An 18979-nucleotide genomic window follows, 5' to 3' on the forward strand; every position below is an offset into this window, starting at 1 on the left:
ACCTCAAATGTCTGTTTTTCTTTCAAAATCTTTAAGCATAGGATTAGCACAGTGCCATCCACGCCGAGATAGAAAAGGACAAAGTCTTTTGCCATTTGTACAGCAAAGTCTTTAAGCATAGGACTAGCACAGTGCTGTCCTTGCCGAGCTGTAAAATGACAAAAGCCAATTACCACTCCAGGCACATTTGACTTGTACAGAAATAAACTCCTCTATTTAAAGAGGCTCACCTTTAAATAAATGGCGTACCACCCCCTTGAGTACGGCTGCGTCACTTGTCCGTGCCGATTCCAGGCAGTAGTGCTGCATGAACGTGTGGGTGCTCTTACATTTCTCAGCACTGCATATTTTCTCCAGCGTAATGCCTCAAAACAGAGCAGCCGAAGTGGTCACTGCTCTTGTTGAATGAAGTTTAGCTCTTCTCGTTAAGGGTTTGCCCACTGTGGAAAACTGAATTGTTGCCGAAATCCATCTTGCAATCATAGGTTTTGTCACTGCTGTGCCTTGACAACCCTGTCTATGAGCTAAAAGTAACTGGTCAGTCTTGCGCATGAGCCTAGTTCTGTGTAGGTAAAATATGAGACATCGCTTGATGTCCAAAGTATGAAGAGACTGCTAAGCCGGCGTGTCAAGTTTGGGGAAAAATGTTTTGAAGAATGGCAGGCTCATTGAGGTGGAATTAAGAAGGAACCTTTGGGATGAACTTCTGGTTTGTTTTGAAAAGTACAATTTCCTCTGTGAAACGAATGAAAGGTTCTTGAGTGGTAAAGGCCTGTTTCTCACTAACCCTTCTGGTAGAGGTGAGAGCGAGGAGAAGAGCAACCTTCCATGTGAGACACTTTAATTAAGCCTTATGAATGGATTTGAAAGGTTGCTTCATTAATTGCGCGAGGGCCACATTGAGATGCCATTTTAGGAGAGGAGCATGCACAGGTGGGAAAGCTTTGAAGAGTCCTTTCATGAATTGCTTTGAGTCTTGTAGAACAGAGGGATAGAGCCTGTGCCGAGAGTCTGTCCCTTGAAATTGCGGCAAGGTGAACTTTGACTGATGAATAAACCCGGCCTGACTTGGCCACAGAAAGAAGATAGGTAAATCTATGAAAGATACCAGTACAGGATAACTGCAGTTACAGGTAAGTATCCTTTTCTTCTCCATATTGGGCTTCAGGGATTTGACATAGTACTTTAGGGAATAGCTTCAGTAATGAAAACTTTAGAAGTGGCTCCAGAATTTGAAACTATGTCAGACTTGGCATTTAAATGAAGTAGAGCATTTCCAAATAAACCATCTAGAGCTTTATGCAACACTCAAGATAAAGGATGCAGACTTGCACTATATGTGTAATTTTCAGAAAGATGAGAACAAAAAAACAACACTTCAGAATTGCCCATAAGAGCAGGACACATTTCTTTTGCTTTGCCGTATTACTTTCTGATCGACCCGCCTTAGGTCATCTTGTTTAAAAATTACAAGATGCTCAAGGGCATCTTACATTGCTGTTGCCTATGCTGCAAATGTTATATGAGGGAAGCTTACAATGATACTGCAAACATGTTTTACTTGTTTGGTGTGTTCAGGAAGCTTGAACTGATGCTGTCCATGACATTTTTATTAAACCTGTTTAACAGAACAAAGTCAAACCTGAGGCTTTGTCAATGCTAGTTTTGAAAAAAATGGATTGAAGAAGGGGTACAGCTTCGCCTTTGAGTGATAGCGAATATGACTCATTACAATGCGTACTCATACCACGCGTGCCATTACAACGCAGGTATTACTATGTGTTGTCAATTACAACGACCTACCATCACATCACATACTTTCACCACAAATATGCTTTACCAAGCATGCCATTACAACGCAAAGGCATGTGTGATAAAGGTATACTCATGGTAATAGTATGAAAAGTAAGTTACACTACCCTGCCATACCCTAAACCCCAATTTAGTACACATGCACAACCCTCCCCCTATCGCCATACCTCTCCCTACCCTAAAACACTGCCCTGTAACACTACCCTAAAACACTACCCCCAGCACGACCCCCCCAACCCCAGTCCTCTCCCTACCCTAAAACACTATCCTGCATTACCCCCCCGACACTACCCTAAAACACTACCCCCGGCAAGACCCTCCCCCGACCCCCAGTCCTCTCCCTACACTAAAACACTACCCTGCACGACCCCAACACTACCCTAAACCCTAAAACACTACCCCAGCTGACCCTCCCCCGACCCCCAGTCCTATCCCTACACTAAAACACTACCCTGCACGAACCCCCAATACTACCCTAAAACCTAAAACACTACCCCTGCACAACCCTCCCCCGACCCCCAATCCTCTCCTTACACTAAAACACTACCCTGCATGACCCCCGACACTACCCTTAACCCTAAAGCACTACCCCCAGCACGACCCTCCCCATCCCCAAGTCCTCTCCCTACACTTAACCACTACTCTGCAAGACCCCCGACACTACCCTAAACCTTAAAACACTACCCTGCACTACACACACACCCCACCCGACCCCCTTTTACCCTAAAAAAGTAACCCCCCACCCCAGGCCCAATCCCCCTTACCTCTCTCTCCTCGTGGTGCCTCTCTCCTCCTGGTTCCTGCTTCACGTCTGCTCTGAGGGGCGGTGCACGTCATTGTGAGGAAATGGAAGAGCCTCTGTTTCCTCACAACAAGGTTGAATGGCATTTTTTTTTTTTTAACATCGCATGCGTTATAAAGGCGCATGCGATATAAAAAGAATGCGTAGTAATGGCTACGCGTTTTTACATCGCATGCGTTGTAACGCTTGCGATGTAATGGCATGCGGGGAAACAGCCGCGCTGTAATGGCTGTTTCCAAGTGATTGCTGGCCACATGCAAGCACTCGCATATGGTAGAGGCCAGCAAAGCTCTAAATTCGTATCTTTGAGTAAGAGTTTCTGATACTGGCACTAGATGACAGGTGCATACAGGTTGGGAACATGAGAAGCCCTATATATTAATGGAGAAAGTTAGAGAATCACTATAATTGTACGTTTATCCTTTTGTGATGACAATTCCTAAAATACTATTGCTTTATGTTTTATTTTTTATCTTTTGCAGAAGAATTTCAACTAGTAAGGTGACTGTTATGGGATATGGCCTACTTACTACAGATGCAGAGACCTTAATAGATTCTCTGTACAAACAAAACTTCAAAGTTGTTGTGGTTGACGAATCTCATTACATTAAGTCAAGAAGTTCCTCCCGAAGCACCATTTTGGTACCAATCGTGCAAAAGGCTACCCGAGCCATTCTTCTCACAGGAACCCCTGCATTGGGACGCCCAGAAGAGGTAACTACATTATATGAAGGCAGCCAAATATAGTGCAGATGTAATTTTCTGAAAGCCTGCTGTATTTGATTGTGTAGGCACAGCTTGTACCATTGACTAGTGTACTGACGTCTCATTACTGCCTATTGTACTTTGTCAGACCTCTTTGTGTCACATTTAGCTATATTCTGTTCATGGAGCACAACTGTTCTAGATTGGATTGTTTCCTGTTGCCAAATGAGACATGACATTTATTTTACAGTGTATCAGAATTAATATGATCACCAGTCACATACCCTTTATTACTTATTTATTTAATGCACTCTTACTGCGCTATACAGGTTTGATGAGCACATAACATTAACAGGAATGGTGGAAGCAATTCAAAGATAAATGATTGGATGAGTGATTGAGAGAAGTAGACTTGACGTGCTTAAAGAGATCCATGAAGTAATGGTCTGATATCTTTTTCTGAAAGCAATATCTGTTTTTATAAGACTCTCCTTATTGTTACCCAGGACTGGATGCAATATTATAAGATTTTGAATATGCCCAAATAGGGTTTTGATGTTTAAATCTTGAGTAATGTTTCTAGAGTTGGACATTTTTTGCACAATATGTACATTAGAAAAAACAATTCATTGCACTTAGGGTTTTCAGACTTCAAAAACAACCGTGATCTCCTGAATATAACAAATCCCTGGAATTAGTTCAAGGAGTCAACTGCTGGGTTAAAAGGGTTATAACATTACCACAAAACGTTCTCACTAATACAAATGCAGGGCTCCACTAGTGGCCATGGGGTGTATTAATTTCATTTCCCTATCCCTACATTGCTATGATTATTTTGGAATGACATTGAGAAATGTTGTATTGCATTCCTGCTCAATTTCCCTAAAATGAATGTTTCCCCTGCATCAGTGATATGCCAATTACACTGTTATTAGATAAGAAAGGGTAGATGTGTTTGATCAACATGACAACAGATATGACTCAAACCAGTGGTGGTGTCCTCTGATACAAAACGCCAAGTTAAAACATTAGTCTGCCTCAAATGCTTTGATTAATTTTAGAGATTTTACCTCTCAACCTAATGGTATGGCAATCAAAGGACATTATATTAAGGAGATTGTTTGAAGTATCTACAGAAATGAAGTTAACTTTCATTACACACAGAGTACATTGTAAAGAGTTTTATTGAAGCAGGGCCCAATTACTCTATTACCAGCATTAATGTTTAAGCTAGGGATGAACTCTGTTTAATTTGATTATACTTGTCTAGTCAGCAATAGATTGTGTCCACTTGTTGGGCATAGCCATTTTACAGTTTTAAAGAGGCTCCTTAATGGACATTTAACAGAGTAGTGGATGTCTGTGTATACCGCTTGAGTTTGTCTGTATTAATATTTGGAGCATTTCCAAAATATACTAGTCTCTGATGTGGTCCGTTCAAAGAAATATTGAGTTCAGAAATGATCATGGATTTTACAACTGTGGTGCATTTTGATAGGTTCATTAAGGTTAGTTTACTCAATATTCTAAGCACTAATCCTATTTAATCATCAGGGGCTTCACAACCAATCTCAAAGATAGAAAAGCATTTGAGTAATTATTTCAGTGATATTCACCTGATAGATTGCATCACAGAGAACTGAAAAATCAAAACACATTACATTAGACATTGCACCATGACAGTTTACCAGTGATTAGAGGTACTTTAACCCTGTATTAAAGAACTTTTGTTTTTTTCTATTTATATGCAACAAGTTATGTAACAATGTAACGACTATGCCCACAAGGGCAAGATCTTTTCATTATTTCATTATTTTTCACAATGTCCTCTTTCCACTGGTACCACTTCCTGGTGGTTGACTACTTTGGTATTGGGCCGTGTTCATCAGAAAAATGTTTGTTAGGGGGAGAGCAGCATGGGTAGGTTCTCCACCTCTGGGCATCACAGACTTTCTACTCTTCCTGGGGTGCAAATAGGGCTGTATATCCCCAATCTGCAACCACAAGCACTGAGGGGGGACAAAGTCCACTAGTCACCAGTAATATTTTTGGAGTAAATGAAATGGGATGGGGTGGCCACCCTGGCATCGGGCCATTACCCTACCCTAAATGCAGTCTTTCTGCCCACCATTGGGGGAGGATTGGGGAATTGAACCCCAGTTTGCTCCCCGTGGGCCAGAAACCCCGTATGTCACCAGGAAAGTATGGTGAAAATAAAAAGAAGGGGTGTCAGCGGGTCATGCCCCACCCCTTATTAGCCCCATCTGTCTTTCTTTTATTTAAACCCTTCCCCTTTACCCCCCACCCAGGACCAATTGGAGTTTTTTACTCCAATCTCTTCCTCCAGCGGGCAGAAAAAACCCCTTTATACCAGAGAGAAATATCCCAAAGCAAAAGAGGTGAGTATGACTTTCCCAGGCATCATGACATTCCCCAATCCCATATTGGCCATTTGACACAACAGTCTTTCTGTCCTTCCCCAGTGTGCAGATTAGAAGATTTTAACCCCATTCTAATCCCTTAAACTTCAATTTAGCTCTAGTGCTGCATTGTTTCTATTTTGTACATGTAAACATGTAACTAAGCATAATTTATACTCTAAATGTTTGTGACACTTTACCATCTACTTTTCTTTTTTAAAAGATAGTGCTTTATAGAGTAATTGGAGGAGCAGTAGGTTGGATGATGTCATCAGTGATTGCATCAATGATGTCATTTAATATGTCATGAGTAACATATGTTGGCATAAGCAGTCCATGGTGGGGCACAAGTTAAGTTAGCTCAGTAAATTATAACTGGTATATTTCCGTTTTTTGGGGGATTTTAGATGTCATTTTTGCTATCATTCAAACATCTAAAAATAACGTCACTTTAATCCTTGTTTTTTTCAGTGGATGTGTGAGGTTTTCAATCATATTTACCCAACTCCACTCTGAGCACAGATTTTGGTCATTCACAGGAGAGTTGACCGTTGCAGGCACCCTTTGCAGGTGACCAGCCTCTCACAGGCAATGAAAACCATGCTATACGCTGAGTAGGGTTGTCTGCAGGGCCTGACCTGCAGCCAGGCCTTGCGCCAAACCTTCACTGGCGGCCAACCCCCCTAAACAGAAGCATGACCCTCCTGCATTCTCCCACCACACATTATTATTTTTGTATTTCTTTGTTTATTTTCTTTACCGTACTCCCACTGTAATGTAGCCCAAGTGCCACCTCCATTGTCCCGCAGAACCATGCAAGCTTTACTCAGCAAAGTTTCATGGTCGCAAAGGACCCTGGGAGAGAAGCTTATAGAGCACCTACAGCTAGAGTACTTCTGTCGTTCACTCGAGCACCATGCTGGGTCCTGTGGAACCTGCTGTATTAAAAAATATATATTTATTTTGACCCCAGGGTATGTACCTGTGGTACCTCCCGCAAGTGCCAGGGGGCCAGGGTTTCCCTACACTACTCCCTTATAACCTTATGTTATGTTTATTTTTTTTATAAAACTCAGGACTCAGGTTCTGAGTCCCCAAGTCCTGGCATTGCACCGCAACAATCATATTGCTCGATCCTGCTGAACTGCCAGGAAAAAAAAGTCTGTAGGAGGGTGTGGCCAACCTAGATGGCCTTGCGGACGTGATCCGCAAGGGCTCCGTGGCATTTTACAAAAAAAGCTGGAAATGAGCACCCAGCGGGAGCTGGAAGGGTGCGGCGAACCGGGTAAACCTTCCAGCTGGCACTGAGCAGAGGAGAGGAGTGGAGACACAGGAGGAGTGGCGCGGCAGGCGGAGTTTTCGAGTGCCGGGACTTGCGGCACGCTACAAGGGACCCACACATTGGTCCACCGAAGAGAAGGAACTCCGTGGCGGCGACTTGTGGGCCAGGAGGAGTGAGAATGCAGCGGACTCCCTGGGAACAAGGGGAAAAAACACTCACTCAGTGATGTGAACCCGCGAGGGAGGCCCCGAACAAGAGATGTAATGTAAAATGTAATGTAAAAAGAACTTATAGAGCGCACTACAACTCATCGAGCATCCTGGCGCTAAAGAGGGAAAAGACGGGACAGTATTATAATATAAGCAGAGAGAAGTTAGATTCTGGGGAAAAGCCAAGTTTTAAGTTGTTTACAAAAAGATAAAAGATCTTTCATCTGTCGCAGCTCTAGGGGCAGTTTGTTCCCAAGTCTTGCAGCAGAAACACTGAAAGCTCTTCCCCCCAGCTTAGCTCTTCTAGTCCGAGGTACTTTCACCCAGTAAGCTGACCGAAGGCAGCGGGAAGGGGCATACCAGCAGAATTTACTCTGCAATGTTATGGGACCCAGACCATGCAGTGCCTTAAACACAACACAGAGGGATTTAAAATGGATCCTCTGTGCTATGAGAAGCCAATGCAGCTCCGCAAGGGCCTGAGTAGAAGAAGATTGGCGGGGCGCATCAGAGCCAACTTGGCTGCCATATTCTGAATTCTCTGCAATCTCCCAGTCAGAATCTTAGGGGATTCCAGCAATAATGAATTACAATAATCCAACCTGCTCAAAATCACGCTCCTAACTACCAGAGGGCGCGTTTGAGCAGGGAGCTGGGGAAGATTCTTCCTCAAGATCCTAACAAGAGAGAAACAGGTCCCTATAATCTTGTTGACGTGTGTTTCCAAGGTCAGTTTCTCATTAAATGTAACTCCCAAATTGCGGACTGCCTTAGATGGTCGCAATGGGGGGTCAGCAGGAATAGGCCAGAAGTTGACCGGAAGGGAATAGGACACTCTCCCACCCTCAGTACAGAGGATTTCAGTTTTATCTGCATTAAATGGCTGAGAGTTATTTCTTAACCAGTAAGCCACATTCTGCATACATGCATGAAAATTCTCCAAGGAGGATGACTGTTCTCCCTCCAGTGATAAGATCAACTGGGTGTCATCTGCATAGTTTACCATGCCTATGCCATAAGATTTAATAATATCCACCAGGGGACGCATGTATACATTAAACAGAATGGGGCTTATTGCAGAACCCTGCGGCACACCATGATGGATTTTGGGGAATTTGGACCGGAAAGGGGGGAGAGCTACGGCCTGACTTCTATCAGATAGATATGAATGAAGCCATTTCTGTGCTAGACCGACTACCCCCACTTCTTCCAACCGCTCCAGGAGGACCTTATGATTGACCTTGTCGAATGTGGCAAACAGATCTAATAGGATCAGGATGGCATGTAGGACCTTGTCTGCACGCAAACGAAGATCATCCAACACGGTCAGCAGGGCAGTCTCTGTCCCGTGTCCCGGGTGGGATCCAAACTGAACCTCATCCAGTAGATCATTTGCCTCTAGGAACTGGGAAAGTGCCCTGCTCACATGGCGCTCAATGATCTTTTCTGGGTATGAAAGGAGTGAAATAGGCCTGTAGTTTTTAAGACACGCCGGATCAAGTGAAGGCTTCTTCAATAGGGGGGAAACAACCACTTGCTTCCAACAGGAGGGAACCATCCCACTACGCAGGGATTGATTACACAGCTGTCTAAGTGGAGGAAACCGTTCAGATCCAAACGCTTTCCAGACCCTTTATGGAAAAGGGTCTAAAGATGAACCGGAGAAGACCCCCGCAGCGATTTGCTCGAACACCTCAGTAGAGAGTATGTCGAAATGATCTAAGACAGGCATCTGAGCCAAGGCCCTCCTCATCACTCCCGGGTCCTCCTGTTCATCCTGTGTGAGACCAGCAGTCTTATCAGCCATGTTATTTTCTTCCAACCCTTCAATAATTTTACTAATCTTATTGTTAAAAAAGGCCGTTAGGCTATCACAAAGTTCCTGTGTGGGAAGGACCTTATTTTTAGTACACACCGGTTTGGCAATATCGTTCAATACTTTGAAAATGCTCTTAGAGCTATTTGGGGCCTTCAAGATTACATCTGCAAAGTACTCCGCTTTGGCAGTGGCAATACTTTCCTTATAGCTAGAAATTTTATCTTTCCACAGAACTTTGTCTGTATCCGCATACCCCTTCCTCCATTTTCGCTCTGCTTGTCTACAACCCAGTTTTAAATTTTTCAGGGCAGTGTTATATCAAGGCGCTGAGGGTTTACCACCTCTTCTGATCATTTTCTGCGGGGCGATCCGATCAAGATAATTATTGATGTGTGAACAGAAGGTAATATAATTATCCTCCACATGTTTCCCTGAATCAAACAGACCTTCCAGATGGAATACAGGGGAGGAGCTAATTTTCCTTAGCAGGACTTTCCAGTCCATGCTAAGAAAGCATCTTATCTCCTTCCTAACCATATCATTGCGATTGATATTAAGCACATCAAATTTTATCAAATAGTGATCAGACCAGCCAACCGGGGACACATTCACAACTTCCACTGAGTCTTCCCTGGTGACTATCAGGTCCAAGGTGTGTCCCCCCGTATGTGTAGGTTCTATCACCCACTGATTTGGAGACAGATCCATACATGATTGTAGGAGATTGTTATATCCTAAGTCCATATTTCCGTTAGCCCATAGATTAAAATCCCCCAATATAAGGAGCCTGGAATGTGTGAGAGCCATTTTACTGAACACATCCACCAGGTTTTTCTGGAGAGGTAGCCTAACTCACGATTCGCTCTGGGGACCGGTGGCTTCGCGTGGGACCCCACCATGAGGCCCAAAGGAGCGGCGGCGGCCCAAACAAATAAACTGGACAAGTACGCAGTCCCGAGGCCGACCCCTCAGACCGAGGGGACAATGGGAGAGCGGGAGACGCTGGCGGAGCCCTCCTTGACGGCCATCATGTCCGCCATACAGACCCTGGGAACTACCCTTGAGACTAAAATTGACAAAATGTCCATTGAAATTAAACTTTTGCGTACAGACCTCAATAAAACTTCAGACAAGGCCAGAACCAATGAGACTGAAATCGCGGAACTTAAGGCCTCCTCTAAGAAACTTGAACAGAGGGTAAATGAGCTTGTCCACCAACACCGCCAGGTGGCCCTGAAGCTGGAGGATCAGGAAGGGAGGGCCCGAAGGAACAATGTCCGCGTGGTGGGTGTTCCGGAGGGTTCAGAGGGGTCTAGCGTGGACCTGTTCCTCGAGGACCTGATCCTCAACAGCCTGAAACCAAAGCGACTCTCTGCTATGTTCTCTGTTGAGAGGGCTTACCGTGCACCGGTCCCTAGGCCTAAACCCGGAGCCCCGCCGCGAACCATTATCGCATGGATCCTCAACTACAGGGATCGGGACGCCATCCTGCAGGCCGCTAGACAGAAGGGAGACCTACAGTACGAAAACGCGACGGTCAGATTCTTCCCCGACTTCACGCTCAAGGTGCAACTGGAGCGACGGTCTTTTGAGGGGGGTGAAAGCAACACTGTGGGAGAGGGGCATCAAGTACATGATGTTCTTACCAGCGAAGCTCAAAGTCCTCGATGGTAGCAGATCCCTCTTCTTCACTGCGCCTTCAGAGGTACAGGACTGGCTGGACAGGGGAGCCTCGCGACCGTTGGCCGGCGCGACGAGGGACAACGGGGGTGAGGCTCGGACCAGCTTGCGGGCCCCCCGGGTCGGCGGGTCGGAGGTGGATAAATCAAGTCAGTGCTCTTGACGTTCAAGATCCCGCAGTCCGGACCTGGTTGGCATCTAAAGACCCCAGGGGCGCAGGCGCTGATGAGAGGATGTTCCCCCTTTCCGCCCCAGACGATTGAACACTGACCTGTAATGTATAATTTTTCTCTACGATATTGCAGGGAGGGTATGCCCGAGACGGTGCTGCGGGGGAGGGGGCCGCCCTCTCGGGGTTAGTGGAGGGGTGCCTCAACTGGGGAGGGGTCGGAGACTCACATGCCTGCTTGGTATGCGTGGTGTGCCCCACTTACCGATGACATTGAACATAACAATCAAAGGAGGGGCAGGGCAATACAGCAGGGGACATTAAAACTATCGTGCTGACAGGCTCGCATGGACCGGAGATGACCTAAAACCATAAGGGGGAGAGGCTCCCACCGGTTGGAATTGGTGCTAGCGCACGCCTCACCAATAAGTTTGTTGAGGGGAGGGACTTTTTTTTTTCTCCTTTCTTGTTTAGGGCGAAAGGCGCTCTACTAGTTGGGGGATGTGGATAGTTGTAAACCTACACGGCAGGGTAGCAGGGAGGGACGGGAGGCGGGGGGGCTACAGTTTCAGGGGGGTTGTGGGCCTATTAGGGATATTTCTAGGGGAGGCGGGAGTTTCAGTTGGTCACGTAAGAATAATCCTTCTGCGATGGAGCAGTGTTGCATGCCATGTGGACGACAGCTTTGCATCATGTCTGGGAATGGCTATGAAGTGGGATAAGAGTATCAAAGTGCTTAGCTGGAATGTAAATGGGTTGGGGGACAAGCTTAAGAGAAGTATAGTACTCCAATTCGTCAAAAGACACCTCCCAGATATTGTCCTGCTGCAGGAGACTAACCTCATTGGGAACACATGTCAGGCACTCAACAGATGGGGATACACTCTGGCCATGCATGCCGGCTTTACATCGGGATCCCGAGCGGTGGGCCTTCTTGTGCGGCGTAACTTTCCAATGGTAATTCAACATACGAGAACTGACCCGCTGGGGCGCTATGCAGTGCTCACGGGAAAATGGGAGGGCCGCACGCTTAACCTGGTGACGGTGTATATTCCACCTGGTCTCCAGAATCAATCTTATCAAGATCTGGGGGAACTCCTTCTTTCTCTTCCCGAAGGGCAATTCTTAGTTGGGGGAGACTTTAATGCAGTAGTGTCTGGGGACTTGGATAGACACCCGCCGCGTAACATTGCACCGGGGCAAATGTGGCTCTCCAATTTACTGGAAGCGTATGGGCTGGTGGACCTCTGGCGCTTACGCCACCCCACCCAGCTACAATATACATTCTTCTCGGGACCGCATCACACATTCTCCAGGATTGACTACCTTCTTACTCTCCTGCAGCACGACACTGTGGTTCAGGACGTCAAACACTTGGCAAGGGGTATATCAGACCACTCCCCGCTGTGGACGCATCTAACAATCGGGGAGAAGAAGGTGGGATGCGTGGCGCCCATAAACCCGTGGTTGATGCGTAACCCTGAAATTAAGAAGGCACTCACTCGGTCAATAGATCACTATTTCACCGAAAATGTAGGGACAGTGGAAGCCCCAACTACCCTCTGGAAGGCATTTAAGACTGTGGTGAGGGGGGAGGCCCTCTCAAAAATCGCCGGACAGCGTAAGGAAAGGGAAGCGCAGATGCTCGCAGTGGAGCGGGACCTTCTCGCACTTGAGGGAGAGGCGCAGGTGCGTGGGACCTTAAAGGCCCAGCATCAAATGCAGTTAAAAGCTGCTGAGTATAAGGCCCTAGCCACGGAGGCTGCGAAGACGCTAGCGAGACACAAAGGAGGCCGGCTATAAGACCAAGGGGACAAGGCGGGTAAATTAATCGCCTGGTTGGATAAAAAACAAATGGCACAGAGGGTGGTGGCCGAAATCCGGTCTGCAGGAGACCTCCCCCTGACCGAACCGCAGGAGATAATAGGCGAATTTGCTGCGCATTTCAAAGGATTGTACAGCAGAGGCACGGACCTGTCAGAAGAGGACTCTGCTGCGCTCCTGAAAGACATCAGGTTGCCTTTGCTCTCTGATGAGGATCGCGAAACTCTAGACGGCGACCTCACCGTCGCCGAACTTGCTAAAGCTATTAAGGACATGCGGACTGGGAAGGCCTTGGGTCCGAACGGCCTACCTATTGAGCTGTATAAGGTCCGGCCCGACTGCCTGGGTGCACATCTCAAAAGTATGTTCGAAGACAGCAAGGCGCTGGGGAAACTACCAAGAGACCAACGCATTGCCACCCAGGTGGCCATCCCCAAAGATGGGAAACCCAGGGACTGCTGCTCCTCCTACAGGCCAATATCATTATTGAATGCTGAGCCTAAGATACTGGCTAAGCTCCTTGCGAAGCGGGTCAAACCGATCATCACTAAACTGGTCCATCCCTACCAATCGGGATTCATGCCGCATCGAAATACAGCCCTTAATCTGCGACGGCTCCATGGCGTGATGGGGCGCCGCCAGACGATCCAGGAAGACGCGGTGGTGGTATCACTTGATGCCGCTATGGCATTTGATACGCTGGAGTGGCCCTATATGATGGCGGTCCTTACAAGATTGGGATTTGGACCCAACTTCATTGGATGGGTGCGCCTCCTCTACACCGAGCCTTTGGTCTAGGTGGTGGTAAATAATAAGGCGGGGGGATGGGAGGACAGGATCTCGCTATATGCGGACGATGTCCTGCTCTACCTTGCCTCCCCCTCTAAATCACTCCGGGTGGCCCTAGACATCCTCACAAGTTTTGGGAAAAACTCCGGTTATAGCATCAGTTGGGGAAAGTCATTGCTTTATGTGCTGCTTGGGGCCCCTCCTCCTGTCCCACGTGGTTGCCCGATCCAGATAGCCACGGAAGGGTTCAGATATCTCGGAATCTACATCTCCGGAGATGCAAAAACACGCTTTGAAAATAACCTCAGGCCATCTCTACAGAGGTTCCAGAGAGACACGGTAACCTGGAAGAGGCTCCCGTTGTCGCTGTTGGGTCGTGCGACCCTCTTCAAAATGATGGCGCTGCCGCGGTTTTTATACGCGCTCCAAAACTACCCGGATCTGGTCCCACACAAATACTTCGCAGGTATTGAGGCCATCCAGCGGGACCTGCTGTGGAGTGGCACACCGCGCTTGGCTCTCCCAAAACTTAATTTGGGGTGGTACTATGGGGGCATAGCACTGCCGGACATCCGCAAATATTACTGGGCAGCGCAACTCTCGGCTATTAATCAGGGCACGTATGGTAGTGGGGATGACCCCGGGTATGGGATGGATAGATGGCTCCTCCCCGGAGGAAACTTCGAGGCTGCACTCTACTCGCGACCCAATAAGTTCCACCTCACGGGGCCTACAAAACATTCGGTCCAACTGTGGCATATTGTGAACCGGAAGCTAGGGTGGGCTGACAAACTTACGAAGGCAACCCCGCGCTGGGTGTCAGAGAGGCTCGGGTCGCTGGGACGCACAGGGATTCCACAATTGGGATCTGATCGGTATATCCCGTATAGGGGACCTCTGGGGGGCCGAGGGAATGGTGCCCTTCGCCTCCCTACAGTAGTCACACAAGTTGGCACACACGGAATTCTTCCGCTATATGCAGGTCCGGCACTCTCTTCAATCTAACATTTCACCAGGGACAACGCTCCCGGATTCCTCCCCCCTAGAGGATAGATTACTTGACGGCTACTTACCGGAAAGGGCGATATCCCTCACATATAAGAAACTCATACATCACTCCCCGGATCCACTGGGCTCCCTCAGGGGGAAGTGGGAGGCGGACGGCCTTGAAATCGATGATGAGGAGTGGAGAGAGGCGCTCTCCTTCCCCCAGAGAAGTGGCAATATCGCCAAAGTTGCGGCTGATACAACACAAAATACTACACCGGGTGTATGTCTCGGTCACCAGGCTAGTGTTGATGGGGAGGAGTACGGATGGACTCTGTCGGCGGCGTTGCGGGGAGAGGGGGACATTTCTTCATATAGTATGGGAATGCCCACAAATTCAAACATACTGGGCAAAGATACATGACTGTATGGGCAAGGTTTGGGGGGTAAGGTTGCAGCCTGAAGCTAAACGATGCCTCCTAAATATTTGGGAGCCCACGGACCTTTCGGTAAAAGGCAAATTGTGGGCAACACTGGGGCTGGTGATTGCAAAGCGTAACATAGCACGCCTGTGGGGGGCGGCAGCGCCCCCATTGCTTGGTGCATGGAAGAAAGACTGGTGTATGCTTCAGGAAAATATAGTGTATGTTTCGAGAGGGTGTCCCTGGAAATGGGTAGCGGTCTGGTCTCCCTGGAATGCGTACCGCGATAACATCTGTAAACCCCCCAGCTTCTCCCCCCTTGAGGAAATGTTAACCCAATAAAATGATGAAATTGTCTGTTACTGCTCTGCTGTACCATATTAAGTTGCAATAATGTTTATGGGTCCAAGGCTGAACCACTGTAACTCCAATGACCGGCAACTATTTATGTTTGTTAATAAAAGAAAATTTAAAAAAAAGAACACTCAATGCCTGACCCTAAGATGGCAGCTGCTGACGAAGGCGGCACCATCAAAGTAAAATGCGATAGCCACCCAAGGAATTAACCTTAGCCTGGCAAATCCGGCAGAGCTCCACAAATTGACTATCTGTAGACTTGGGCAGCTAACCCGAGGGGGCCTGGAGTACAATCAGGGGCGGTGCGCAAGCCCGGGACCTTGTGAGTTATGGAATAGCGGGCCCTACTAGCAATGACCTGTTGGACGAGTGGTTGCAGCGCGCACAGCTGAATAGGGGCTGCCTTCGAGAGGTGAAGTGCTTAGCAGCCACGGAATTGGAAAAAGGGTCATGTTTATGGTTGTCACGGCAGTACAGTCCGACCTTCAGGTGACAACGAAGTGGGGCGACTATCCCCCCCTGCCCCCCTGGTCTTTATGCTGCAGAAGAAAGGCCCAGAGCAACAGGGTCTCTAATTATTTTGCATCAACAGAATCGGGGCCTTCTTCCGACCGCGGCCCAACCCTGAGAGCATGGCAGTCACAAAATACGACCTGCTGCCCTCACTGAGGGACTTCAAAAAATAGATGAAGGAGGAGCTCAAGGCAGATCTGACCGCCTCATTGGAGGTGCTGCAGTCAGACAACAACTCGCGTTTGCTCTCCCTCCAGCAAGATGTGGATGCGGTTGGTACAAGGGCATTAGATATGGAGACTAAGGTGAATGACCTAGAGGCGAAAACAAATAGGCTGCAAAACAATGTGGAACTTCTTCATGACCAACTCAAGATGGCAGCCTTAAAGAAGGAAAACCTCGAAAACAGATTGTACAGTGACAACATACGCGTTCGGAACCTGCAAGAGGGGGCAGAAGGGCTGGACTTGGAAGCCTTCACCCAGGGCCTATTTGCTGAGCTGCTGGGGGAGTCTGGCCTTAAAGTAAATATAGAGAGGGTGCACAGGGTCGGACCCCCACCACAAGGTGAGAAACGTCACCCCAGAGATGTGTTGGTTAAGTTGCATACCTATAAGGTGAAAGAAGCCATCCTCCAGGCAGCCCGAAAAGTGAATGAGGTGTCATTCGAGGGGATGACATGTACTCTGTTTCAAGATATTGCCCCGGCGACACTGGCAAGACGGGCCCAATTTAAACCTATCACAGACAAGCTCCGACAAGACATCAGATATAGATATACATACCCCTTTGGCTTGGCATTTGAACTACTCAATCAGCATTTCACCGGCTTTCAAGAAGCGAGACGAACACTGGGCCTACCACTGCAGTTGGGGCAACCAGAGGCGGAAGGAGATGACGGAGTGTCGGGCCCCCGGTCCACTCAAGGGGAGGACGGCCAGTGGAAGACAGCGTGTCACCAGAGATCATCCAAAGACTTGCTGACAGCAGACAACACACTGATGACCTACATGCCGGAGGGGAAGCCCCCTATGGGGGGAAAGGACTTCCACCTGCCAGAAGGTTTGGTAATTCCGGTCTATCGGGATGTGAGGTACATGGGATGGTGCGCTGGACTTTTCTGGGATGGACCAGGGTCTCAAATGATGGACTTTGCCTCCACTACTATTCCTCTTTGTTTTTATTTCCAGCTAGGGAATAGTTTGATAAAGGAGTGCCTTAACGGGTAAGGACCAGAACGTTCCTAGATAAGTATTCAAAGATTTTCACATTGTTGATACCCAAACTGGGTTAGATTTTTTGGTCAATTGGGGTTTTCGTATTTTTTCTCCTTTCTGTATTACATGGGGGAGCCACAGGGTAATTGGGCATTCGCAGTATCAAAACAAGAGAACTCTTTTGAGGCAGGGATGGATGCAGCGGGAGGGAGACCAGAGGGAGTGAGGGATACACAGGGCGATCACACACAGGTTACTGATCGAGATATATAATGGTCATTACAAACCTCACATGGAACGTAAGGGGCCTTAACTCCCCTGAGAAAAGGCAGCACCTGTGGAAACAAATTTTAGACAAAAGGCACAACGTGGTGGCTCTACAGAAGACCCACCTTAAGGGGACTGAGAACATCTTCTTAAGCACAAACAATACCCATTAATGTATAAATCCTCTGCGTCTACTAAGCACAACGGGTGACACTCTTCTTTCATTCTTTTTTGCAGTTTGCTCCAGAGGGTTGTAAGGCAGATAGAGAAGGGAGATACCTCATAGTCAAAGGCCGCATAATGGGTCGGCAGTGTACATTCGCTACGGTATATGCCCCTAACACTAACCAATTCAGGTTTCTACACAGCTTCCTAAATACTTTGGGAAATTTTGAAGAGGGGACAATCATGCTGATGGGGGACTTTAATCTTACTTGGGAGGTGGATTTGGACAGTACGCTCCTACAACCCTCGACTACTAGTAGCTTCCCCAACTCACTCAAGAGGGCCTTCGAAGAATTAGGTCTCCTAGATGCGTGGCGCACATTACACCCAAGCGACCGGGACTACACCTTTTTTTCGCATTCACATAGAACATATTCCCGATTGGACTATGTATTCGTGAGTAACACGCTGCAGCAGACCCTGCTTTCAGTGACAACATATGCGATAACACTCTCTGACAATGCACCAGTTTACACATGCCTTGACTGGGAGATGCCCACGCCTAGGAACAGAAGATGGTTCCACCCGCAATCAATACTAAGGGATAGACTATTACGAGACTCCTTAAGGGCCACCATTCATGACTTTTTAAAGAATACCGACTCAAAAGACGCCTCTCCACTAAACAATTGGGATGCCTTTAACGTGGTTTTAATGGGGGCAATGCTTAACGCTGAATTCCGCCCTCAACAAGTCAAGGGTTAAGGACTGTCAGGCTTTAGAAACGGAACTGCACAAGGCAGAGCAACTCCACAAAGACAACCCAATATGGGCGCAGCAGAAAAAAGTCACAGCTATACGGGGGAAACTCAACGCGGTTTATAATAATCAAGCGGAACTCACCCTGCTTCGTCTACACAGAACTACCCATGACCAAGGGCAATAAGATAGGTTCTCATTTAGCTAGACAGCTGAGAGTAAAAAACGAAAAAGAACACATAGAAGATATCTATAATGAGCCAAATGAAACTATTGGGCATGATACTGGGAAGGCCCAGGCTTTTGGGAAATTTAATCGAGACCTATGCACAGCAGATCCCTCTCAGGGAACTACCCAGCAAGAATATCTACAAACCGTCACACTCCCACAGGTTTCAGAGTCCCAAAATGATCTTCAGGGCAGCCCCATCACAGACGAAGAAGTTCATACCACCATAAAGGGTCTCAAATGTCACAAATCGCTGGGGTCAGATGGACTGACGGCCTAATTTTAGAAAGCGTTCATGGCAGAACTAACCCTGCAGCTAGTATCCCTGTTTAACTACATGGCTGACGAGGGCAGGGTTACAGAATCCATGAGCGAGGCCTTGAGCTCTCTCTTTCACAGAGTAAGGATCTGAGACATTGCGGCTCCTACCGCCTGATAGCCTTATTGAATTTAGATGCCAAGTTATATTCCAAAATCTTAGCTACCCAACTAGATAACCTACTCACGGAGCAGATCCATCCGATCAGTCGGGGTTCATTAAAGGAAGACAGA

General features: G+C 47.5%; 1 protein-coding gene across 3 annotated transcripts in view; it reads left to right on the forward strand.

Moving 5' to 3' along the window:
• Positions 1-18979, forward strand: part of ZRANB3 (zinc finger RANBP2-type containing 3) — a 615617-nt gene that overhangs the window by 287619 nt on the left and 309019 nt on the right. For all 3 annotated transcript variants that reach the window (XM_085645762.1, XM_085645761.1, XM_085645763.1), the window contains exon 6: positions 3097-3328. In XM_085645762.1, the coding sequence (XP_085501888.1) occupies positions 3097-3328 (232 nt within the window). The remainder of the gene's footprint in view (positions 1-3096; positions 3329-18979) is intronic.

The sequence above is a fragment of the Triturus cristatus genome, chromosome 3_1 (assembly GCF_964204655.1).
Source record: "Triturus cristatus chromosome 3_1, aTriCri1.1, whole genome shotgun sequence".
Lineage (NCBI taxonomy): Eukaryota > Metazoa > Chordata > Amphibia > Caudata > Salamandridae > Triturus > Triturus cristatus.